Below are 25,912 nucleotides of genomic sequence, written 5' to 3'. Positions count from 1 at the left end.
CCAATTTCGTGCAGTTTTGACTATGTTAGGTCACAGATACCTTCAATTACAACACCTCATTTTTACTTTTTTGTGTTTAACTAGGTGGCGCTATACATGAAATGAGTGGTTATGGAATGGGTTGACATGGCCCCTTGAGATCAACATACAAAAAAAAAAATGGTCCTCCTAAACCCTACGGTTTTCGAGATATTCACAAAAAACTGTGTCTGCCCTACCCTCCTTTCGGGGGGTCCAGTCCATCGGGGGGGCTACAGATCAAAACGAAAAACGACGGTTCCATGCTATCCATGTGGGGTTACATGCCCACCAAGTTTCGTGTACCCCGGTCTTTCAGTGTCCCGGGACTCATTGACGGAAATTTGGGCATGCGAAAAAGAAAAAAAAAAAAAAGATCTGACTAAACCTATATGACCGCCGCTTCGCTGCGCGGCGGTCATAATTAAAATTCCATAATATCAATGCATTGGGAACACTGCACATTCAATTTGAAATCAAAACATGACCAAGTTTGTGTTATACCTTTACAGAAAGTGAAGAAAAAGGAACGTTGGGCTGATCCATGATCTCTGGGGCCCTATCATGACATTCTAAAGTGCATCGTCACTCGTCAAAAGTTTATTCAAATTTAGTAGGATGTCCAGGCCACATTGGGAGGGGTTTCGTTATCAAACATCAAGCGCATGGCGCAACAAGGTGTTCCTAGGGTTTTTAATCAGTCATATGGATGTGTTTGGGGCGTAACATCATTTAAACCAATGAGAATGACATCTATCATTCCCTTTAACGACGCAAAGTGCGATATGTCAAATAAATGCATCGGTATTTTGGCATTCAACGGCGCATTTGAAGGAGGCTGCTTGCGAGACTGTATGGAATTCCACTAAACCATGCTTTACTAAAACCTAGCATAGCCTTCACGCATTTGCACTAATCTATTATTTGAACTCATTGGCAAAGTGAAACTAACTTTACCAAGGTGTCAGTCAACGACAAGACAGTTATATGCAATTACTTTCACTATTGACTGACAATGGGTTACCATCGAAAACATAGACTGAAAAAGCAACACTTACCCAAATATTGCTCAAATGACTGAACAAAACAACATTTATCCTGCAGAGGAGTTGCTTATATCTCGTGACAGTGCGTCTTCAGCTGTGCTCCAAGTGTCTCTCGCCTCTCCCCTAATCACTTTTAACCGTCATTACCAATTTGCAAATGATGGTGAATTACTACTCATCATGAAATGTACAGTATTTCGTAATATCTTCATTCTAATTACGTTTCCCATTGTAATCGTGCAATTTGTAATGTTTTGCATGGACGTGTGCTGGTGTGCGTTCATGAATGATAGAAGGATGGTGCGTGCACCTGCCAATATGACTGTTGGCAATACGCTCTTAAAATAACATATAAACAACTCGCCATAGACTTCTGACCAGGTGTACAGTAGTGATTTTTAGACAATGCGCCAGGGCCCTCCCTAGGTTGTTAATTGCCACACCCTGGGCGCATTGTTTAAAAAATAAACGTGCAAAATACCGAATTAAACTTTGCGCGGGTGGAAAACGAGTTTTACGCCATGCGCCAGTGTGCAAAATACAGCCCCTGGTGTTCGATAAATAGGTCCAACACCACAGTGTGAGAAACATCCCTATAACATGAATTGTGCACCACCATGCCGCAGACAGTTTGTCCAACGACCCATATGCACCGAAAATGCTGTTTCTGAGGCAAACCTCAGAAATGCAGAGGAATTGTGGAATGCAATTCAATCGTCCTGGGCTGGAATACCTGTTCACAGGTGCCAGTAGTTGGTCGACTCCATGCAACACAGATGTGAAGCAATTCTCAGAAATAATGGTAATGCAACTAGATAATAATGCAGTGATTCAGAGTAAAGCAAACTCTTGAGACATTTTTCAGTTTATACAGTAAATGTTTGAGTTTGAAAAGAAAAATGCAAACACTGCTTTTTTTTTGAACAGCCTAACATTCCTTTTTCTTCACTTTCTGTAAAGGTATAACACAAACTTGATCAATTTTGGTCATGTTTTAATTTGAAATTGAATGTGCAGTGTTTCCAATGCATTGATATTATATTAATTAGTTAATTATTATTAACAGCTATTCTAAGGATTTTGAGCTTTATTCAATTTTTTAAAACACACTGCTATTATTCTGCACATAACTGTATTACCATCTTGAGTTGCACTATGTATTTGGGGTGACTGAAAGTGCTCTCACTTATAATGACATTTACCTGACTTGTTACTGCTGCTACTGCTGCTACTGTTGCAACGGTTAAACTCTTGGTCTCATATCTGAGTAATGTCTCCAGCTATAAAAATACAACATGTCAGTCTCAAAACATTTCAGGGACCAAAATGTCTCCATTGCTGCCATACCAAAAGAAGGTCATATGCCTTCTTAGAATCAGGTTGCCCCTCAAAATTAGAAAGGCTACAATGTCATAAAACCCCACAGCACACAGGCAGGCTTAAAGAAACAGATCAAAAGAGCAACTGAATCTGAGAAGGGTATTTCTGATTTTGTGAGTCAGATGTTTAATTGTTCTCCCTAGGTATGGTAGACATAATAGACATGGTTTCAGAAATTGTATATATGTAAAAATGGCCAAAAATGGCATGATATGAATATTATCATGTCAAAAAATGCATGACAATATTCATTTATTGCTGTAATTTGTAAACAAATCTCTCATCATGATGCACTAGATAAGCACTGGGCTACACAAGTAACATTTGTGGAATATTATGGAATTTTGGAAAGTCAAGTCAGGGAATTTTACCATTTTGGGGGCAAAGAGACGGAAAATCAGGGAATTATGTTATAGCAGTTTAAAATGTACTTGCCGAAAATACATTAAAGGAACCCTTAACGGTTTTTTGACCTTAACATAACGTATCCAAAATCATTATGATTTCCATATGGTCTCGCGTGCAAGCAGATTACTTCAAATGCGCAACTTCATCAATACTATCAATACCGATGCACTGTTTGAAGTTGCGCTGTTAAAGGGAATGACAGATGTCATTCTCATTGGTTTGAATGATGTTACGCCCAATACACACCCATGACTGCTTAAGAAAGGAACGCCTTGTTGATAACGAAAAAACTCCCAATGTGGACTGGACATCCTACTAAATTTAAATAAGCTTTTGACTAGTGACAATGCGTTTTAGACAACAAAAATAGGGCCCTTAGTCACTAAATGGAAACATTCGGTTTGGTCCCCAGGGGCCACTTCTCTCCACTCACTGTGATGGGTCTCTTCGGTGACATCAATTTCAATGACACTACAGAAGAAGATAACTTATCTTCTTGTAACTATTACCTTACCTTTATGCAAAATAAATATGAAATGTTACATGTTTAAATCTTTTTACAATGCAGTGAGTGTGTTCTTTTGAACATGTGCCAGTTCTGTGACTACAAAGACCCTTCCCCAGCCACTGCAGAATGACCAAACGATTCAGAAGAAAGAAAGAGCACACCCTTGCTTATAAATCTGACCTCCCTGCATACATTTGTTTGTCTATAAATACAGATCAGGCATTTACACTATGTGTTTGTCTTCCCTTGGCGTTTATGTACTTTGATCTATTTGAAACTCAATAAGACATCCACAGATATTAAAGACGAAACATATGCAAGCCATTAAAGTCAGATGAAATGAGGACGGAATGATATCACGAAACCATGTGGCTGCCATAGGAAAGTACAGCCAAGTGTTTCTCAGGCACCTGTGGTTATATGTCAGTATAAGTCTTCACTCTTGTGACTTTCTAACCCTTTAACTATCAAGAGGTATTTCCCTGTTGAGGGTGAAAGGGGGGGGGGTGGCTGGGCATAGCAGCACTGTCTGGGTGAGTCCCCTGCTGCACCACTAAGTAGGCCACCAGCCCCTCTAAGCAACCCGAGCTAAGAGATTTCCAAAAAAAAAAAACAGACTTGGACGTCTCACCATTGCCCACAATGCACACGCTCTGGAGATATGACATAAACACACGGAGACCCTGTTGTACAAAAGGAAACTCAACAGCTGTTTTCAGGAGCAAGGAGTGTTTACAGGGGGGGGGAAAAACACCAACAAGAACGGCAGCAGTGGGTATTGCTGACGGAAAAAACATACAAGAAATCTTCTGCCAGGAGGAGAGGGTGAGTCTTGCTCCTCGTATGACCTGATCTGTCTTGCATTCTGCACTTATGAGCTCAAGGATGTGTCCTTTTATTCTGAGCTGGTGTTAAGGCATGGTGATATGTCTGCTAATATGATTCTAAAACTGTGGAGAGTTATATGTTTGATAACACCTTTGGTTCATTGATAAATAAAATAATTAAATGTTGGCACCACTGCAAAAGTCACACCATTATCACAGACATAATTTTAATGTCTCTATATTGGAGTGGATTGAATGCTTCAATCAGTCAATACATATATCATTTGATTTCATATTATTACTGAACTTTTTCCATAGATTTCCTTGAAATGTATTTGTAGTATGATGCAGGCTATATTTGTGTGCTGTACTTTGCAAAGGTCTATTTTTATACAGTGAGGGTGGGAAAGCAAGATTAGCTGGAATGCAGGCTGGATTTCAGAGCACTTAATCTGTCAAAGCAACAGTCAAGACACATCCAATGACTTTGTGCAAATTTCAGCAACACATGTGATCCTTTGGCTTTCAAATGATATTTTGTGTTTCCATCAGTGCATCTGATTCTGATAACATCTCCTGAAAGTTCATGGGGTATAGACAAATACTAGATGTATCGTATAGCGGTACAAAATATGACCTGTGTACATGTGTATGTGTGAGTGTGTGTATGCCTGTGTGTGTGTATGTGTGTTTATGTATGAAAATGTGTGTCTGTGCGTGTGGATGTGTGTGTGTGTGTGCATGCGTGTGTGTGTATGCATGTGTGTGTGTGTTTATGTATGACAATGTGTGTGTGTGTCTGCGTGTGAATGTGTGTGTGTGTGCATGCGTGTGTGTGTATGCATATGTAACGGAGGCAGACTGAGCTAGCGTGCTAGTTGCCCGTGTAAATCCTCACAGCCCTAACCTTAAGAACGCTTCCTACCGCTGAGTTGGGAGCCTGGGCTTTTAGCTCAGTGGTTAGAGTGTTCGTTTCCCATGCCGGTGTGTGTGTCAAGGTGGCGGGTTCGAGGCCCTTGAGCGGCGAACGAACCGACCTTGTGACATTGGTGCCGTGACCCGGATGGGAGTGAGGATTTAGGGAGGTGAGTGTAACGGAGGCAGACTGAGCTAGCAATGCTAGTTGCCCGTGTAAATCCTCACAGCCCTAACCTTAAGAACGCTTCTAACCGCTGAGTTGGGAGCCTGGGCTTTTAGCTCAGTGGTTAGAGCGTTCGTTTCCCATGCCGGTGTGTGTGTCAAGGTGGCAGGGTTGAGGCCCGTGAGCGGAGAACGAACCGACCTTGTGACACATACATGTGTGTGTGAATGTGTACGTGCCTGTGTGTGTGTGTGTGTCTGTGCGTGTGGATGTGTTTATGTGTTTGTGTGTGTGTGAGAGAGAGTGAGACAGTCCTGCCTTGTAGCTCCTCTCCTCATCATCCTCTACCAGCAACCCTTCGCTCAACACCACCATCTACAGGCCGATGGGTCTAAATGTACACCTAAATTCATTTATTTTATGCACACCCCATGGATGAAATTACCCGAAACTTGGCATGCCCCCATGGATGTCAGGTTAACCATACACATGGAATTTGGTGAAGTTCAGAATATCACAACTGAAGATAGGGGCGATTAAAGCAGTATAAAATTGCATTTTCATATTTTACCTGGGGGGGGGTTCAAATCACAAATGAGTGGAGTGGTTATGGGCTCGGTTGATGCGGGCACTTGAGACCAACATACCATAAGAAATGCTGTCATCCTCGGTACCACTGTTCAGGACAGGTAGTTATTTAGGATTTTTTTTTTGTGTTTCGGGAGGCCCAGCGACAATCCCGCGGCGGTCATAATAAACTAGATCAAATATTACAAATGGCTCATGTGTAAGAAAAGATGGCAGCTTACTGAAAATAAAGTGACTGAAAAACAATCGCAGACCAGGGTCAAGTGTGTCTCTGCTTTGTTCCTTTTCCAGGGTGCATCATGGCGTCTGCCAGTGTCTCCATGTCCAGCTCCTCGGGCTCAACACTGGGCTTTGAAGACTACAGCTTGTACAGTAACATGTCTGATGATCAGCTTCTACAGCTGGCTATTGAACGCAGCTTGATGGAGGGGTGCACCTCCACGCCCGCAGCTGAACCCCCCAGGGCTCCCCAAACAGCGGCACCTCCAGCCAGGCCGAATGCGGTCATCAGACGGCGTCCCCCTGCCCGGATTCCTGAACATGAGCCTGAGCCTCCGCCCTGCCCATCCAACCCTCCCAGGTACTATAAAGGGTCGTTCAGACCAAGAACGATAACTATAAAGATAACTTTAACTATATCGTTCTTGGTGTGAACGGCACTTAAACGATGACTCGTGTTCTTTATGCTGTTTGAGCTATATTATCTTCTCAGCCAAACGTGTTACACACAATGATCACAAAATAGCAGTTATTAGAAAGATCTGGCCAATGTTAATACTGCACTCAGTAATGTAAGTTCTTTTACATGTACTGTATTTATGCTGGACAAATGAGTGTACAAATGAGGCTGTGAAGGCTCTGCAGGCATGTCTGGACTGCACTGGTTGATGGCCCCTTGGTTGCTCAAGATGGTAGAACAAAGGTAGAGGACTGTCCCATTGCCCCACTGTCCCACCTGGATCCCCTGTAATTTGCCTATAGAGCCAATAGATTTGTGGACGATGCAGTCAATATGGCACATCCTCCAGTGCTTGGATTGTGCAGGCACCTATGCCAGGATACTCTTTGTGGACTTAGTTCGGCCTTCAACACCATCATCCCAGCTCGGTTGCAGGACAGGCTCTACCAGCTGAATGTGCCTGATCCCACCTGCAGGTGGATCATTGACTTCCTGTCTGGCAGGAAGCAACATGTGAGGATGGGCAGTCGTGTCTCAGATCATCGAACAATCAGCACTGGTACACTAACCACTGCACCTCCAGTCACAAGTCTGTCAAGCTCCTAAAGTTTGTCGATGACACCACCCTCATTGGACTCACTTTTGGAGGAGATGAGTCTGCCTACAGGAGAGAGATTGACATTCTGTTAACCTGGTGCAGTGACAACAATCTAGAGCTAAATGCTGCCAAAACTGTGGAGATAGTTGTGGACTTCAAGAGGAATCCAGCCTCACTAGCCCCCATTATACTCCATGACATCCCAGTGAACACTGGAGTCCCTCCGCTTCCGGGGAACCATCATCTCACATGATCTGAATTGGGAGCATAACATCAGCTCCCTCATCAAAAAAGGACACCAGAGGATGTTCTTCTTGCGGTAGTTGAGGAAATTTAACCTGCCAAAGTCGATGTTGGTGCACTTCTACTCTATCATCATATCCATCCTCACCTCCTCCATCTCCATCTCGTATGCTGCTGCCACTGCCAAGGACAGGGGAAGACTGCAGCGCATCATTTGCTCTGCTGAGAGAGTGATTGGCTGCAGCCTGCCTTCTCTTCAAAGTCAGAACACCTCCAGGACCCTGAGGCGGGCAGGAAAGATTGCTGCAGACCCATCCCACCCCAGACACAGTCTTTTTGAGACACTCCCCTCTGGCAGGAGACTGCGGTCCATCATGACCAGTGGGGGTATACTACGGAGCACGCTGAACATACCCAGACTTTCTTTGGATAACCTGGATCGAAAAATACAAAACTCTCAATCAGAGTTACAGTAAATGGTACCACGAAGCTCACTTCCGAGTAAATTTGTCAAGCCAGGTTTTCCTCTTTAGTTTCAATGCGCGTTCCCATAAAAAGGGCGTTTATCGCATCATTTTACTCACCTTTACATAATGGATCGATCTGAGCAGTTTATTTCACGCACAAGGAGGAACAGGTTATATAGCCTTGTAATGAACTCCTATGAAGAGTCCAAGCAGCAGATCACTGCTAGGGGCAACACAGTTGCACATAATAAGGGAGGTGTGCTGGCTGCTTGTGTAAATTCGTAAATGAAAAGATTCTGCATATTGTCTGAAAAATATATATGCCACAGGCTGTTCACCAATAATCCCCAATCGAGTGTTAGTGTTTTCAAAATACAAAAGCAATGTCCAACCTGCTTTGTGGAAATGTATTTTATTCTATAATTTAGGGAATTCACTTTAACTACACCCTATGCAATAACTGTATAGCATATGTTTTCAACAGCTGTGAGGGAGAGGCGTCTGGAGCAATGGAGGAAGGTCATGTAGTCTGATGAGTCCAGATTTACCCTGTTCCAGAGTGATGGGCGTATCAGGGTAAGAAGAGAGGCGGCTGAAGTGTTGCACCCATCATGCCTAGTGCCTACCGTACAAGCCCATGGGGGCAGTGCTATGATCTGAGGTTGCTGCAGTTGGTCAGGTGTAGGTTTAGCAACGTAATGTGCCCAAAGAATGAGGAATCTCCCGCCATCAAAACAAGATCTTGAAAAGTCGAAAAGTCGAAAAATTAATGCAACGCTGAAAGGAAATAAATGTTGTGATATTACAGAAGCTTGTGGAAACGATGCCACAGCGAATGCGTGCCGTAATCAAAGCTAAAGGTGGTCCAATGAAATATTAGATTAGGGAATCAGACTTGTAACTGAAGGGTGGTATGCCTGACTGGTAGGAAACATATGGGTGCATGGATGAGGTGCCCTTGAGCATACCCCCCTCCCCTCCCCAGGCACCGAATCAAGGGCATTCCCACAGCTCAGGCTGTGTATGTGTGCTTCCAGTGTTTGTGTGCTCTTGTTGAGCTAGCACACTAGGTATTAGTGTATGTGTGCACACTAAACCCTAAATGCAGATGACACACTTCCTTCAGGTCAAATATAGTAACTTAACTTACCTTAACATTCTAACTGATTAACCTCTCCCCTTATGCTAACCTGCGACACATGTTTACTTACTCATCTGCTAAACTGCTAGTTGGCTGGAAGCTCCAGCGCATATCAGTTACTGTTATCAGACACCAGGCCAGACCGCCAGGCACGACAAGGCATCCCACAAGCCCACATGCACAGCACCTGTTCTGGAGCATTCTGTCACAGTGGTCTTGGCACCTATGCGCTGGGAAGACGTTCACATGCCATCTGAGCAAAAAATAGCAGGGCACCATGAAAACAAGCTAAACCCTGTGACCTCGGATACAATGCTGTTGTGGCTAGACTCAGCCACATGGAGTAGCCCCAGCTGCATGCAGTCAAGTCCAAAGACAAGTTTATTGTCCTTTATTATCAGTTTTCCTTTATTGTCCTTTACTGTCCTTTATTATCAGTTGTCTGTCAAATTTTGGTTTTAACGAAAGTCCATAATTTCATTTAATTCAGTCCAAATTTTAAGTCGATCATTATAAGATTGTCATACTATTTTGTAAATCTGAAAGGTAACAGTGGCCCACAGGGGAAAATGCATTTTTTTTTTTAACATGTGTGATAAATAATGTGACCTGGTGCCCTATGAATGTACTCGCATAGAGTGTTGGTAAGTAACGGAATGCACGTAACGGGATTGCGTATTGTATGTGTACAAAATATGTATTTTGCTGTATTTAAATATAGTTACAAATTAAATGGATGGTATTCAGAAAAAGTTACATTGGTCACTGATTTAAGGGATTACTTTTTAAATCATTATAACATTAACTCAAATTCAGATCATTTTTAACCAAACCATGTAGCCCATAATATATATCTTTCAGGTGGCTCCTTTCTCTTCCCCACTGTGTTTTGATACCAAAAACTAAAAACCTCTCAAGGAATGAAGAATGTAAAAATTGTTTTGTTGTATAGGCCAGTAGGGCCTATACCCAGTGATGCATTAGGTTTCTTGACAGAGTGTGCTGCAAAAAAGGGATACAACCCCTTGTGTTGTTAAAATCAATCTAAAAAAATCTATTTATACCTTGTTTGGGATTTGGTAGTATTTTAGCCTATGTGCAGACAAAACATCACTGTCGTAGGTTCTTTGACACAATGACATTAACAGTGTTTCATAGCACATAGGCTTATATATCCTCATTGTAAAGCAGGTTGTGGGTTGTTGACATTTGCTACAGTAAGAGTCTCACAACTTCACTTAACCTCACATAACTGTTTCATCCACCGCGAAAAAAATAAATAAAATGCTTATGTAATCCAGTGTATACAGGATGTTGAATATATCTGAATATGTTACAAATCATTTTAGGGCATGTATAGGACAAGTATTGCCGATACTGATACCAATAGTGATATTTTTTAAAAGGAGCTTATATACTTTTATGTAAGAAAGAGCAGCATGTCATAGTTTACAATGTGAATATGCCGAATTTGAACAAAGTGTAATGAACTCTAAATGATTTTCTGATTTCCAATGTTAAAGGTGCTATAAGCGGTGCAGGGTAACATCATTTCTGTTGATGTTCAAACAAAACAGATAGCTAACTCCACTCTCTCCCCCACCCGCCCTTGTAATTGAAACACATTTTGTTGGTGATTTGCTGGAACAGCTTGTTTTGTTTTTATGGGCAAGGTTGGCCAAAGTTGTTCTTTGGCCGTTTTTGGAACCTAGAGACCTTGTTTTTTTACCATGTATTCGGGGTACAGGCAGCTAGAGGATGGTAAGGTGATGTTAGCTGTATGTGATAAAAAATGTTTTATCTTAGAGGCCGCGTTAAATCGCTTATTGCACCTTTAATAATTTATAAAGTGTGCATGCAAGATGTAAAAAGAGTGGTGTTTGCACAAAGGTAGGGTAGTCCTTGGTGAAACGGGAGCAACGTATTGTGAACGTAGACAAGAGAAACTGAAATGAAAGTATCGATCAATCCCATCGTGCTGGTATCGATCCGATACCAATACCAATTTTGTATCGATACTATCGGTATTTGGATATATAGGGACCCTCCTCTAACCCATATATATATATTCCTGTTTGCACACAACTTCCTTGTCAAAAAATATTGATTAGCAATAAAAAAAGAAAACGAAACATGAGGTCGGGAGATTAGTTTGTTGTTGATGTTGCGTTCTTGGGCCCTCTCTACTAGTCACAGTCACAGCCAGGCAGACACTTCAGAAAGAAAGACAATACCTCCCAGCTGGACTCTGTGTAGGTGAGTCTTGATGAATGGATGACTTCACTACTACCAGTACCTCAAGTGTACAGCTAACTTGCCAAAACAAAAGGTGAGAGAGGTGAACTCCGTTCTGATAATCTGATTGATTAAATAATCCACCCATGTAAACAGGTAATCCGATTGTTGGAGTTAATTTCTTCTTTAGGATGTTCCCTATCTGGTATTAATGAAGAGTGATGTGAACAATGTGTTTCCATGGCGGCAGAACAACCTGGAGCTTCTAAATGATTAAATGGGTGTTCTATGTAAATGCAGATTATAAACGCCAGTCGGTTTATTTAACATTCATGTAAACAGTTCAGTTGAAATCTTTCATAAGATTCATTTCAATCTGATTGAAAAAAAAAGTCCATGTAAACGTGGCTAATGAGAGGTGGTCAGATTGTCCAGGTGGGAGAGGGGAACGGCTTTGTACGCATTAGCCATGTTACATGGTATAATGTCTTGGCTCCTCTTGTGGATCAGGAAACATGTTGATGAAATTAAGGCATAACAGTCTTTAAATTAAAGTGGTCGAAGTCGCCCATGACAATGAAGGCTGCCTTAGGATGCAAAGTCTGTTGTTTGCTGATAGCATTATGAAGTTTTTTGTGGCAAGTTTAGCATTCACGACATAGACTGCCATCATAACTGTGGATGTAAACTCTCTGGGCAAATAGAAAGGTCTACACTTAATCATGAGATACTCTAGGTTAGGTGAGCAGTGACTCGCGGTGATTGTAATGTCCTGTGCATCAATTTTTTTTTTTTACATAAATGCACAAACCCACAACTCTGGTCTTACCAGAGTCAACAGCTGTTCTGTCTGCTCAGAGGACGCAGCACCCTGCTAGCTTGAGACCACTGTTAGGTACTTCGTTGTTTAGCCAAGTTTCTGTGAAAACCATGATGTTACAGTCCATAATCAATCTGTGTGTGTTGTTCCGTAGCCGCAGTTCCTCCATTTTGTTAAGGGAACAAACATTTCAGAGGAAAAGGCTTGGTAGTAAGAGTCACTGCGGAGATAGCTTTCAACCCTCTACGTTTTCTGCCCGGCTGATCGTTACTTCCAGTCAGTGTGACGGTGTTGTTCTGGCAATCTCTGGTTGATAAAGTTGTTAGGATTGCAGGAACCCATATATGTCCAAAAATTCCTGTCGGCTGTACGATATGTACGCTAAACTATGTTTAGCGAAAATACTTCAAATAAACAAGCAGATTACCCCTAATTTTCAAAATCTGGAGAGACACAGGGCCTCGCGATGCATCCCGTTGCCATCTTGGATGTCACTCTCATTGATTTAAAGGAAGTTATGCCCAAAACAAACCCATGACGATTAAGAAACATAAGAACAACCCTTTTGAACAATGCGGCAACAAAACTGATCATAAAATCATGCTGTTAAAGGAACACGCCACCCAATGTCAGTAGTAATATATGTTCTTACCTTAAAGGCCGTGTTGCAGGGTTCATTTTCCAACGAATTTGCACAATTTGCTTGTTGATAATAAACATTTAAACTGTTATCCATTGTATTTGATGTTGTTGGGTATCACAAAACGGAATATAATACGAAAAAGCAGGTAACATTTCACAGCATTTGAAGTGATTCTCCTTTCCCCCACAATGCATTGCATTACGTCACCTTGGGGAGACTACAGACCAAAGCCCACCTTGAGACCCTTGAGAATAACGAGAGAGGAGTAAAGAGAGACGAGTAAGGTATTGTTCAGCAGTAGATAGCGCAGATTATAGATAAATATATAGGCTATAGATAGCCTAGATATGTATATAGACAGATAGATAGCTAGATAGATCATGTCATTATGCTGGTCACAGGGGAGCTCCTCGACCAGCGGCCAAAATGCACTCGCTTCCCTAGTTACTGCAGCTCTCCACCACAGTTTCCATCGGGACGGCACAGCCCACACAAGCACCTGCAAAACTGCGACTTGCCCATATTATCTCCCTCTTTGGTAAGCCGTACCCTGACGATGTCAATGGCAATCAATCACGAGCAGTAGTTATCGAAAATATTCATGCTGAAGACACGACCAGCCTAATTGGCGGCGGCTAGAAGCTAAGTAACTGGGGTGGCTCACAGGTGGGACTAAAAAGTTAGCCCAGCTAGCTATCATGATGCTTCATATTCTGATCTTCTGACTAAGTTTGCCCAGTAGCCTACTTATCTGAACTAACGACATGATCACTATCACTAGATATAAAGAACATGTTGACTTTCATTCGGTGCTGTTCACTGACAGTAACAAAAAAAGTGTCGTAATGTTATAAGCATAATACATTGAACTGAATAGGTGCATTATAGCCTCATAACGAGGCCTCTCAAATTCAGAAAATTGCATTAAACTAAAATCGGAAGACATTGTTATCTTTGTTAGACCATAGGGTCGTTGTCATATAAATGCTGTAACAAAATTTGAAGTGTAAATATACAAACTTTATGTTGAAAGTGTAACCGCGACCGTTTCCCATAGGAATGAATGTAAAACATATACCCTCCAAAACGAGACCTCCCGAAATTCTGAAAAAATACTAAATTGATATCAGGCACCGTTATTACCATTGGTAGATCATAGGGTAGCTGTGATATAAATGCTGTGACGAAATTCGAAGTGTAAATATACAAACTTTATGTTGAAAGTGTAACCGCGATGTCCATTGAAATGCATTGAAATGAATGAAGCACAGATCAAGTAGTCCCCAAAGTGACGTCATCACCGAATTGCGTACAAAAAACCCGCTAATGCTAAAAACAACAAAAACTGGCATTTAACACCATTTGGAGACATTTTTAAAATGATATACATATATTGAGTGCTTTATGTACCCATTAATCAACAGTGGTGTTTAACCTGCAACACAGGCTTTAACTTTCACGAGTTGAGTCATAGGCCTACCTCTCCCGTGTCGGTACGTGCACTCAAACGCTCTGGTGCATGGCGCGAATGTGTTAGCATGTTGCTATGCTGGTGGGCTCAGACGTAGCCAGACATAGAAGTAATCAAAAACATCCTCGTTTTCCCGACTTAAATACAGTTACACGAGTAGTTCATTAAAATGTCTGCGGTCAAACAACATGAAACGTGGCGATTTTCCAAGGGAATAAACAGGAGAACTACAATGTGTGGCAATAGCACTTGGGAGTACTTCGACCTAGCGTAGTAATATTAATTAACACCTAATTGTAGATCCTATCCACCACAGAGTTTAGAATCCATGCTTGATTGGCCTCCCCCTCCCCTCTGAGCGAGAGAGAGGCACACACAAACTAGAGATGCGCTGATGGGCTATTATTTCAACCATAACTGCATAGCAAAACTTATCATCCATCCGCACCATAGTTTTTTGACCAATTTTCAAAACCGCACCCGCCCACCATCCGCTGGTTGTTTTAATGTATATGGGTGATGCAGCGCTACTGACGTGAGGCTAGCTATTGCCTGTTCTAGAATCTAGACTGATCCAATGCAGCAAATATATTAAAAGGCTAAAGTCCTACATTGGCTATGTTGTAGCCTATCCCCAGAATATCAGCAGCAAACTCAGTATCTGTCTCGCAAAACAGTCTCCACATAAAACGCACATCGCATGTTGCCTATTCTGCCAGCTTGTACAAAAATATCGTCCAAAATGCTTGATTGCATTGCATTCTCCACATTTTTAGCTAAATTTTCATGTACCACATCAGCATTTTTGTTCAGTGAATCTTTTGTAAATTGCTTTACAATTACCGTCGGGCCTATTGCCTGGCTTGCCTCAGCTTCGGTCACTTCCTTTTACAATTTTATCATTGTAATAAAAAACGCAATTTGCCACATAATTTCAACATGCTGCTGGCCTACTAATTAATGCCTATTGTACTTTATTTTTTGCAAAAAGAACGAAATCCTTGATAAAATAACAAGTCATTCACATTATAGGCTACTTTACGCACTGTCATGTCAGGGTGACACTATGACAAGCCTGTTCTGAAGACTCCCATTCATTTTGACTGCACGGGAAGAAAGCGCGTCTTTTTCAGACAAGACAGCGCAATTCATTTTATACCAGCAGGCCGATCGGACAAAAGGCGCCTCGATATTAAAGAAACGCCGACTCCATTCATTCTGAAAGTCCACTGCACAACAGTGCAACGTGCATGTTCACATTTTCAGTAACAACCGCCAAACTTGCTTGCTTGCCTTACACTTCTAAGTTTTCCGACTATTTTTCTTACCTTCTTTTTCCGCTGTGGATGTTATTGAGTTTGTAGAAGTTTTAGCTCTTACGTTCTAAACATCTCGCACTGCCAACGCCCGATGTCATTACTCATATCACTCTCTGTCTCTCTTTTAAATGCCTATTCCCTGAATGGTAGGCTACAATTACTATGTGTTTTATATATAGGCTAATATCGAAACAAAATAACCCAGGCATCTAGGATATAACACAGGTTGAAGTCAACGTGAAGTTGGTTCTGTTTAGGGAGGTGAATGTGTGTAATCATCTGTAGATGACTTAGAAATTACATCGGAAGACAAGGAGTGAATAGTGGCAAGAGGCAAGCCGAAGGCTGCTGACAAGGGCCGTAAAGCAATTTACAAAAGATTCACTGAACAAAAATGCTGATGTGGTAGGGCCTACATGAAAATGTAGCTAAAAATGTGGAGAATGCTGGCAGAATAGGCAACATGCCGATGTGCGTTTTTGGAGACTGTTTTGCGACAAAGAGACTGCTGCTGATATTCTGGGGATAGGCTACAACATAGCCAATGTAGGACTTTAGCCTTTTAATATATTTGCTGCATTGGATCAGTCTTTCTAGAACAGGCAAGAGCTCTAGCCTCACGTCAGCAGCGCTGCATCACCCATATACATTAAAGGAGAATTCCGGTGTGATATTGACCTAAAGTGTATCGAAACATGATACCGAGTGTGAACGTATGTCTCATAGCCCATCTCGACTTGTCCCCTGCACTCCAAAATCTGGCGCTAGTTAGCCGATGCTACCAACAACTTTTTCAGTAGTGGTGCTTCGGCATCGGGCTAGCCATGCAAATAAATCACTGTTTTACACCCATTTACGAGGCTCAATGTATCTCCACACTTCATTGGTAGACTTCCTAGGGCCCTGACATTTAAAACGAGACATTGAGAACTTTGAAAAAGCACTGGTAGTTTACTTACAAGACGATTTATACAGACAGTATCTTCACGAAGTTTAGTGTTTGCAGCCATCTTGAATTTAGTCACGATAAGTCGAGCAACGAGTAAGAATGAACAGGTATGATAAGGGATCAGATTCCAAAAATAATTCAGTGGAAATGCATGGATTCCAGTTGCTGCTACTGGAAGAAACTGGAATCCATGCATTTCCACTGAATTATTTTTGGAATCTGATCCCTTATCATACCTGTTCATTCTTACTCGTTGCTCGACTTATCGTGACTAAATTCAAGATGGCTGCAAACGTTAAACTTCGTGAAGATACTGTCTGTATAAATCGTCTTGTAAGTAAACTACCAGTGCTTTTTCAAAGTTCTCAATGTCTCGTTTTAAATGTCAGGGCCCTAGGAAGTCTACCAATGAAGTGTGGAGATACATTGAGCCTCGTAAATGGGTGTAAAACAGTGATTTATTTGCATGGCTAGCCCGATGCCGAAGCACCACTACTGAAAAAGTTGTTGGTAGCATCGGCTAACTAGCGCCAGATTTTGGAGTGCAGGGGACAAGTCGAGATGGGCTATGAGACATACATTCACACTCGGTATCATGTTTCAATACACTTTAGGTCAATATCACACCGGAATTCTCCTTTAAAACAACCAGCGGATGGTGGGCGGGTGTGGTTTTGAAAACTGGTCAAAAAACTTTGGTGCTGATGGATGGCGAATGGATGATAAGTTTTGCTATGCAGGTTGAAATAATAGCCCATCAGCGCATCTCTAGTGTGTGTGTGCCTCCCTCTTGCTCAGAGGGGAGGGGGAGGCCGATCAAGCATGGATTCTAAACTCTGTGGTGGATAGGATCTACAATTAGCTGTTAATTAATATTACTACGCTAGGTCGAAGTACTCCCAACAGTCCCGGCATCATGGGGGGGCTTTGGGGGGCCAGGCCCGTCCTGGAAGTCATCTGTGCCCGCCCTGGACGAGCTTGGCTGCACCAACCAACCCCAATCCCATAGATTGATTTTGAACACTTATTAAATGTAGGCCTATATTATACGTTTGTCAATGTAGCAAGTAGCAAATAAAACTTGTAAAATCTGTATTATTCCGTAGCTAATCAATCAGGAACATAGGTAAGCCCATCACCGGAGAGGAGGTTACGTGGAGCAGTCTACTTCACTTCTGCACTAACCCCTGTCATCCGATGACAAATATGCTTATCGGCTCGCAGGTAGGCTATATTTCATATCGTAGTTAGTAGAAGTAGGCCTAGTACTTTCTGGGTTTGTTTGATAGTGTTAACCTTTACTGTTTTTTCTTCTGACCTAGTCGGAGAACAGGGAGCTTGTTACCACTCCAGGGCCGAAGTTATCCGTAACTTCAGGGCTAACTCCCTAACACTCTGAAAGTGGTTAGCAAATTAACGAGGATTTGGGTTTTATCTGCGGATTTATGTTTGCATTATTTTGAATATGACTAGCTCCAGTCTCAACAGCACGTCTACTTTTTCCACAAGCATCTCAGTTCTAACACACATATCCCCTCTCGCTTTCTCTCTCCATCCCTGCGCACGGGGAGCTGCACCATTTTACAACAATTGCATCTACATTTTCATATTAGAATGTTTTGTCAAGTGTAGGCCTAAGCTTAAACTACCGTGATCAATTTAAGTTCCCGTGCCCCCCCTGGAAAGGTGTAATGCCCGTCCATGAATTTATGTCTGCCGCCGGGTCTGACTCCCAAGTGCTATTGCCACACATTGTAGTTCTCCTAGGCTGTTTATTCGCTTGGAAAATCGCCACGTTTCATGTTGTTTGACCGTAGACATTTTAATCAACTACTCGTGTAACTGTATTTAAGTCGGGAAAACGTGGATATTTTTGATTACTTCTATGTCTGGCTACGTCTGAGCCAGCTAGCATAGCAACATGCTAACACATTCGCGCCGTGCACCAGAGCGTTTGAGTGCATGTACCGACATGGGAGAGGTATGACTCAACTTTAGTTAAGGTAAGAACATATATTACTACTGACATTGGGTGGCGTGTTCCTTTAAATTAGCGAATGTGGACACACCTTAATACTTTGTGCCTCTGACCAGGCGTTTCAGATCGCTAAAATAGAACCTTAAATGTTAACTTGCATTGCACACATTTTGTCTGACAATGCAGGTAAAAAAAAAGTCTTGAACATAAAAAAGAAAAAAAGTCATAAAAAAAAGTCTTGAACATATCTCTGGATTTTTCTAAGCTCCATAGCCAACATGAAGACAGTATTTTCCCATTAAATCTTAAGTGTAAATATTAGCTTGTTTGGTAAATTTAGGAGAAATTTGCAGATGCAAACCGAGAGTTATAAAGCAAACAAAATATTTCCATTACAATGAAAAAAGACATAGTTAACGAAAATTTTAAAATTGATCAGTAGCTTAGGCTTAGGCTACATGGAGAAAAATGTTATACAAATATAACATATATAAATATAAATGTATATATAAATATATACGTAAATATAAATAGCCTAGTAACCACCTCATTTTGACTAGGTTATTAATTATTATTTAATAACTAGGACTATTCATTCTATTCTATTAGTTTGTTCTTTGCCAATAGATCTTCATGATACAGATAGCCCTCCATTATATGTGAAAGGGGGAATTAATAATAAAGTATTTAGTTGAGTTTGTTGAGTATTAAACATCTGTATGAGTGTTAGGGCATGTTTATAAATTGGTAGGCCTGAGTCAGAGATTTGCTACTACCCACTTGTTTTAAACCAAAATATGTCTGTGCCCGTCCCTGAATATCAGGGATATAAAACAGGAGCTTGAGGGAAGCTGGGTGAGCCAATATACCACAGGATATGGGAAGAGAATGGTGGCCTACCGCCGACTTGATGGGACTCTCATCAGAACAGAGCCTGAGCCAGATGCGTAAGTATATTTCTAAAGAAAGCATGCATCATTCATCCTTTTGCCAAAGGTTTGTCTCGGTTCTCCCACGCTAAATGCTACCCAGATCCATTATGTGTCAGCTTTAAATTCGGCAATATAATTTAATTCTAAATATTATGTGCCCCCAGCCCATGTCAAAAAAATGTATGAAGACATTTTTTTACAAAACACTAGCAGAGTTCAAAACAACTATCTTGTTGTCTTGAGTTTAACCCCCAGGGTATTAGAGCCCTTGGTCTTGAGTTTAACACTGCTGTGCCCCCCCCCAGGGTAGTAGAGCCCTTGGTGAAGGCCATATGGGACGGTGATGCATCATTAGTGAGGACGTTGGTTAGAAAACCTGATGTAAATCTTCTGAAAACAAATCAACAAGGATGGATACCCATGCATGAAGCTGCATATTATGGACAGGTGGACTGTCTCAGGGCTATCCTGGGAGGTAAGTGTGAATACTGTTGTTAGGTTACCAGAATGTGGCATACTTCAAGTCGAATCATATGCAATGATATTCAATACATGTACATTGCTTAATCATTGTCAATACCATCATCATCATCATCATCATCAATCCACACCATGTCAACCATCACAAGTGTCATCAGTATAAAAGTTCCCCCTTGTCACATACATGACTGACCATAACCATCATTTCCTCACCAAGCTCAACCTGGAATGTTGAACAAGCGCACTCTGAAAGAGCAGACTGCCCTTATGCTGGCAGTAGAAAGAGGTTTCTCCAGATGCATGGAGTGCCTCTTGGAGCGAGGTGCTGACCCTGATATCCAAAACAAGGACAAGGAGACCCCTCTTTTTAAAGGTACCCATGAATATACAGGCCACTGTATACTGTGACTAGTGCTAGTGTTTTTGGGCAACTTGTAAAATACCTACGTTTACTTAAACTCGCTGGAAAAAAAAACTTTTACATTAAAGGGACACCAGGCAAGCTTGATGCTTTTTCTCTACGAAACTCCCCCTCGCTCGGTCTGAAGCTCTTTTCCTTTTGTTTGCATCTTCCGTCAAGGGTTTTCGCTGCTTCTTCGCTGGCTCTGCCATTATACACACGTTTGCAACAATCGCTAGCGTTTCGTTAGCCTGCCTCTGTGCTGTATGCAGGATGTAAACTGATCCTGCTTCGGTCGAACTTGCAAGTGGGATATTCTTCTTACAGGCAGTAGGGGCGGGCGTAATTCGCCCTGTAATGAGTCATTTAACCATATACCAACTTACTAAGATGATTAATTAACACGAAAACGTTGCCTGGTGTCCCTTTAATGATGACATCCCCCATGTACCTTTGCTTGTTTGACCAAACATCTTGCATTTTCATTTAAGCTTTTAGACCACCACTCTTGCCTTAATTACTATCCATGCTTCTCTTTCTCCAGCTTGTGAAAAAGAAAATCCAGAGATGGTGGCCATACTTTTGAACAATGGTGCTTCAGTAAACAAGCTTTGCACCCAGGGCTGGACAGCCCTGCATGAAACTGTGAGCCACAACCATCTGGAGATCGCTGAGATGCTGTTGAAAGCCGGGGCAAAAGTCAACATTGTCAACCAGTATGGCATCACACCGCTCTTTGTTGCTGCTCAGGCTGGACATGTGGATATTCTGCGCTTACTCCTGAAACATGGTACCCTACCATCTCTAATTTGTCAAACTGTTTAGCTCGTTGAGGTGATGCTTTGTCAATTCAGAAGATACTAAACTCGTTTTTTCAGTAGCATTCATTTTTAGCCGTCCTTAAACAGGCGCTCTCTGCAGGTGCTGATATAAACAGCCAAGCAGCAGACGGCGCCACCGCTCTCTACGAGGCCTGTAAGAATGGACACGAAGATATAGTGAAGTTCCTCCTCTCCCAAAAGGCAGATGCCAACAAGCCTGGCAAGACTGGACTTCTTCCCATCCATATCGCTGCCGAGAAGGGGTATGATGGGTAGGCATCTTCACTTTTACCCATCAGCCATTTATCTTTAACTTGAAACTATTCCAAACTACTTGTAAATTCTATTTTCAATTTGACCATTTATACCAATATTGGGCATGTTGACCTTAAATGCCAGTGATGATGGTTATAATGAGAGTTACGCCCCACTATCCCCACTGGCACTACATCAGCCTTTGGGTGGTGTGACCTGCAGTTAGTCACCATTTATCCCCGGACAGGCTTGTGTTCTCACCACTACTTCACTTGCTGCAGACACTCAACATGTTCTCATGTGTGTTTTACTTTTTTTTTTTTTAAGTATATATTTTTGGGCTTTTTAAGCCTTTAATGTGATAGGACAGTTGAGAAGGAAGCGAGTGGGAGAGAGAGTCAGGGTGGGATCCGGAAAGGACCACGGGGCGGGAATCGAACCCAGGTCGCCGGCGTACAGTGCAGGTGCCCCAGCCAGTTACGCCAAGGCTGGGGCCATGTGTGTTTTACACTACCGGTAAAAGTTTAAAGTCACTTAGAAATGTCCTTGTTTTCATCAAGGAAATGTAAATGACTGTTGTAGAAAGAAATTTCTGATCTTTAATGCAATATCTATATTGCCCATTATCAGCAACCATTTATCCAATGTTCCAAAGGCACATTCTGTTTACTAATCTGCTATCATTTTAAAAGGCTAATTGAGAAAACCTTGGAGAACCCTTTTGCAATTATGTAAGCACATAATGTAATCTGAAAACTGCTGCCCTGATTAAAAAAACAATGCAACTGATCTCAGCTGGTATTCTGCCTGTAATGGGTGGAATGGAAGTTTCTATGTGACTCCAAATTTTTGAACGGCAGTGTACAGTATATCAAATTAAACTTGGCTTCAAGTTTGTTGGCATCAGCCCAGGTCTTAGCAATGAGCAACCAGAAACAACACATTTTTTTGGTGTGTGTGTGTGTGGGGGGGGGGGGGGGGGGGGGGGGGGTCTTGTCTCACAGAGATGATGAAAGCCAGTCTCATAGCACTGCTTGGCAATAGTATGCATCACTATCTTGCATTATTTTCAGGGTAAACCTGCTCCGCCAGGACACCAGCCAATGTATCGACTCGGTTAAGTAAGTCAATGGCAGGTTTTGGTGGTGGTAAGAAAGACCTGCTGTTGTGCCATTGTGCAAGAAGAGCGTTCCATTAACCTGACTTTCCATGAGCTAGCTGCTAATAGTTTTAAAGCAAGATTGCTATTACTGCTTTCTAAAGGAATGCATGTTTTTTTTATTTATCTTTGGTTATATAAAGTATCTTTGTTTTAATATGATAATGCCCTTATATTGTATATATTAATGATTGATTTTCATCATAACAGGGATGCGCCTAATATTTATTGTATTTGCTACAGCTTTTCTTGTTGGAAGATGATGTGTCTGTAATATTGAACCATAATTATTCTCTGGACTATGTTTATTTCAGTGTTAATTAATCCTCCTCTGCTGCCCATTCAGTGAGAGGCATGTCCCCTTTGCTAAACGTCTGTCTAATTTCTTTACCATCCAGTTGTGCGGTGTAATGTTCAGTGTTAATAATACATGTACATGAAGTAAGGGATAATGTATTGTCCGCCGGTAATTATCAGAAAATAAGTCCCGACAGGGAGAACAGAACCCAGACGCGCAGCGGAGGGGTTTTGCTTCGACCTGAATTATCCCGCTTATTACACGGCTACTTGCCAAAACGAGAAAAGAAACCTAACACAATGAATCTTTAAAAATGATTTTGCTACCGTTTCGTGTCTTCCGCTGACAAAATAAATAGCCTAGTTCGCCACACAGATAGAACTTGACAGTTTCAGGTGTTTCGTGGCAACGTCTTTCTAGCTTACTTTCCCTTTCAATGAAATTCCATTGCAATAAGCGAACGGAATTCTTGCGGAGGGATATGAAAGACGTTAATCAACCCGTTGCCATTGACAGCGGTGATTATATACTTTGCCGGTGATTTATATAGATTTAACATAGGCCCGAACGTTGGGAAGGCCCATTCATGTGAATGGAACTTTCTGCAGCACTCTGAAGAGCCGTGTAATAAGTGGTAAATAAATGATAAATGTTCTAGATTAGATTGTTGCAGCCAATTCCATTCTAACCTAATGACATCAAATGCTACCCCTCAAACCTACTGTAGTGACATCAAATGCTAATTAGTGAAGCTTATCTTAGCTGGCGTATATAGTTGGAGAGCTCTATGTCAAGCTGGACCCAAGATACCCCTATACAGATGTCTGTGTGCACAAGCTAAAGCTTAAAGGTCGACCTAGAGCAGCTAATTCTGTGAAGGATCTGGCCGATCTGGCCCTCAGGACTGGTTCTACGCCATTCCAGGGCTATATGATTCGTTACACAGTTGGTAGCTCTTCTTCACATGCTTTTCCTCATGCACTCTCTAACTCTGCTAACTCTGCGACCCGATGGTGTCTCTTCCAGTATCATTGAGATGCTGATCCCTGCCACTAGTCGGCAAAGAGTCCGGCGCTGTGGCATCAGCCCGATCCACCTGGCTGTCGAGCGGGACCGGGACGACGTTCTGGAGATCCTGATCGAGGCCGGCTTCGACGTGAACGCGCCTCTGTCAGAGGACCGCTCCAGGTTGTATGAGGACCGGCGCAGCAGTGCGCTCTACTTCGCCGTCATCAACAACAACATCGAGGCCACAACCATGCTGCTAGAGGCTGGAGCTAACCCCAACCTTGATGTCTTAAGTCCCGTGTTGGTTTCCATCCGTATGGGCTCCATCGAGATTTTCACCAAGCTGGTGGACCACGGAGCCGACGTCAACGTCTACATCCCCAACTACCCAACCAACTTCCCAGCCACGGTCATGTTCGCCATGAAGTACCTGCCTATGCTGAAATACCTGCTGGACCATGGCTGTGATGCGCAGTCCTGTTTTAACTGCTCCTATGGGAACAGCGCTCACCCACCCATCAAGGTAACGGGCGACGAGAGACGTGACCTGCACTACAGAATGGAGGAAGCACAGAACACCTGTATAGAGGTAAGGCAGGGAACGGAGCAGAGGATTAAAGTTAATTGAAGTTCACTCTAGACCTGATCTGGCTCTTGACAAGGGTACATTTGTAAATGATAGGCCCAGAAATACCAGAAGTTGGAAACACATGGTCTCCAAAATTAACTTTTTTTTGTCTTTCTAAAATGACAGTTCTGTGAGATGATCTCTACACCCTCCATTAGCCGATGGGCAGGACCCATTATAGATGTGCTTCTTGACTATGTTGGCAACGTGAAGCTATGCGCTAGACTCACTGAACATCTCGATAGCTTTATTGACTGGAAAAACATCAAGGAGAAATCAGGTAGGCTATGCGGTGTATAGTGCGCACACACACACACACACACACACACACACACACCACACATACACACACTTTGTGTTGCTGTAAGATTCCAGCTTTCAGGAGATTCACCAATTGCTTATTGCTTACAGCCATAGGCCTATACCTTGAATTACCATATACCCTATCTTGAATTTCCCCTTGGGGATCAATAAAGTATCTATCTATCTATTTATCTGTATCTACCTACATAGATACACATTTTTCACTCTTTTTTTTGCGTGTGTGTGTGTCCACCTGAGAGAAATTAACCATGTTCATGCCCATGCAGAACCCCCCAGAACGCTGATGCACCTGTGCAGAATAAGAGTACGGCATCAGATCGGGTGTAAGAGATTACAAAAAATCGACAAGCTTCCCATCCCTCCAAGATTAATAAAATTCCTCAAGTATGAAAACCGTACTGAAGGTCTGTGAACAACACGTGGACAACTGGACTGTTGTCATTCAGTCATGTGGTGAAGCTAGCTGCCATTTAGCATATCCTACTTTGTTGGAAAGCTTTGTGTGGCTAGGAGTTGAATGTAGCTTTGTGGAATATTTTAAAATGTACAATGGCACTGTTTTATGTAAAACAATATTTATTCTTAAGAAATAGAAAGGAGAAAGAGGGTATCTGGATTGAATCTGTATCTGTATTGTAATGTTGGTAGAGGGTGAACATTTTGCACAGAGAAATGTAAAGATGACCAGTAGTTGTCTCAATGTTGACATAGCCTGTAGTTATTTAAATATTGTGTTAAAGCTGCAGTTGGCAAGTTTGACAGATTGAGGGGACTTCAAGTTGCCTTAGCTGCTTTGATAGCTATTCTTCGCCATGTTTTGGTTTTCGACTGTGGGCTATTTCGCGCTACTACGGAGAGAAGTAGAAGGAAGTTTCAACGCATGCGCGCGCTCTTGGTGTTGTTGTATGGCAGTGCTTCACAGTATCACCTAGCCACCTGGCATGCATACTACATCAAATTTCACACACTTTTGCGTCATCGTGTGCATGCAGATTTCCACCCAATGACGCTCGTCTAAACCCTAAATAAAAAGTGGGAACGCAACACCACTTTTGCGGGTTGTTTTCAGATCGTTGTCGTGTAAAGCTAGCCTTAGCCAAAATTTTGAATGTTTACAACTCTAATGCCCCTTCCCCACTACCACCGAGCACCCTCTCATTGAGTTTGTGTTTGTCAGTGCGCACCAGACTGCAATTGACAGTCAGATC

At 42.2% G+C, this 25,912-nt stretch overlaps 1 protein-coding gene and 1 long non-coding RNA gene across 5 annotated transcripts in view; one reads left to right on the top strand and one right to left on the bottom strand.

Annotated features, from left to right (window-relative positions):
* The window catches only part of LOC121711154, a 22,434-nt gene extending 6,990 nt beyond the window's left edge, over window positions 1-15,444 (bottom strand). The window contains exons 1-2 of the long non-coding RNA XR_006032264.1: window positions 15,362-15,444; window positions 4,787-4,791 (exon numbers count right to left, since the gene is read on the bottom strand). This is a non-coding gene — a long non-coding RNA (uncharacterized LOC121711154). The remainder of the gene's footprint in view (window positions 1-4,786; window positions 4,792-15,361) is intronic.
* LOC121711131 (ankyrin repeat and SOCS box protein 2-like) lies at window positions 3,929-25,912 on the top strand. 4 transcript variants are annotated; one of them, XM_042094465.1, is made up of 12 exons: window positions 3,929-4,185; window positions 6,148-6,436; window positions 11,175-11,240; window positions 19,224-19,346; window positions 19,637-19,806; window positions 20,029-20,184; window positions 20,756-21,001; window positions 21,133-21,304; window positions 22,361-22,408; window positions 23,771-24,341; window positions 24,507-24,660; window positions 24,971-25,912. In XM_042094465.1, exons 2-12 carry the CDS (start codon window positions 6,156-6,158, stop codon window positions 25,114-25,116), a joined length of 2,133 nt encoding a protein of 710 aa, XP_041950399.1. In that variant the 5' UTR covers window positions 3,929-4,185; window positions 6,148-6,155; the 3' UTR covers window positions 25,117-25,912. The 4 variants fall into 4 exon arrangements, with proteins under 4 accessions (XP_041950399.1, XP_041950401.1, XP_041950400.1 ...); XM_042094467.1 differs by lacking the exon at window positions 11,175-11,240 and having other exon boundaries at window positions 3,931-4,185; XM_042094466.1 differs by lacking the exon at window positions 22,361-22,408 and having other exon boundaries at window positions 3,931-4,185.

This window comes from Alosa sapidissima, chromosome 6, assembly GCF_018492685.1.
Source record: "Alosa sapidissima isolate fAloSap1 chromosome 6, fAloSap1.pri, whole genome shotgun sequence".
Classification (NCBI taxonomy): domain Eukaryota; kingdom Metazoa; phylum Chordata; class Actinopteri; order Clupeiformes; family Clupeidae; genus Alosa; species Alosa sapidissima.
This window is presented reverse-complemented; position numbering and strand designations above follow the sequence as displayed.

Excerpts from the sequence above, each read along its gene's own strand:
- LOC121711131 (XM_042094465.1), top strand. The coding sequence starts at position 6,156 with ATGGCGTCTGCCAGTGTCTCCATGTCCAGCTCCTCGGGCTCAACACTG. Across the intron at positions 6,437-11,174 it reads TGCCCATCCAACCCTCCCAG|TCACAGTCACAGCCAGGCAG; the intron begins GTACTATAAAGG and ends CCTCTCTACTAG. Across the intron at positions 21,002-21,132 it reads GCGCTTACTCCTGAAACATG|GTGCTGATATAAACAGCCAA; the intron begins GTACCCTACCAT and ends CGCTCTCTGCAG.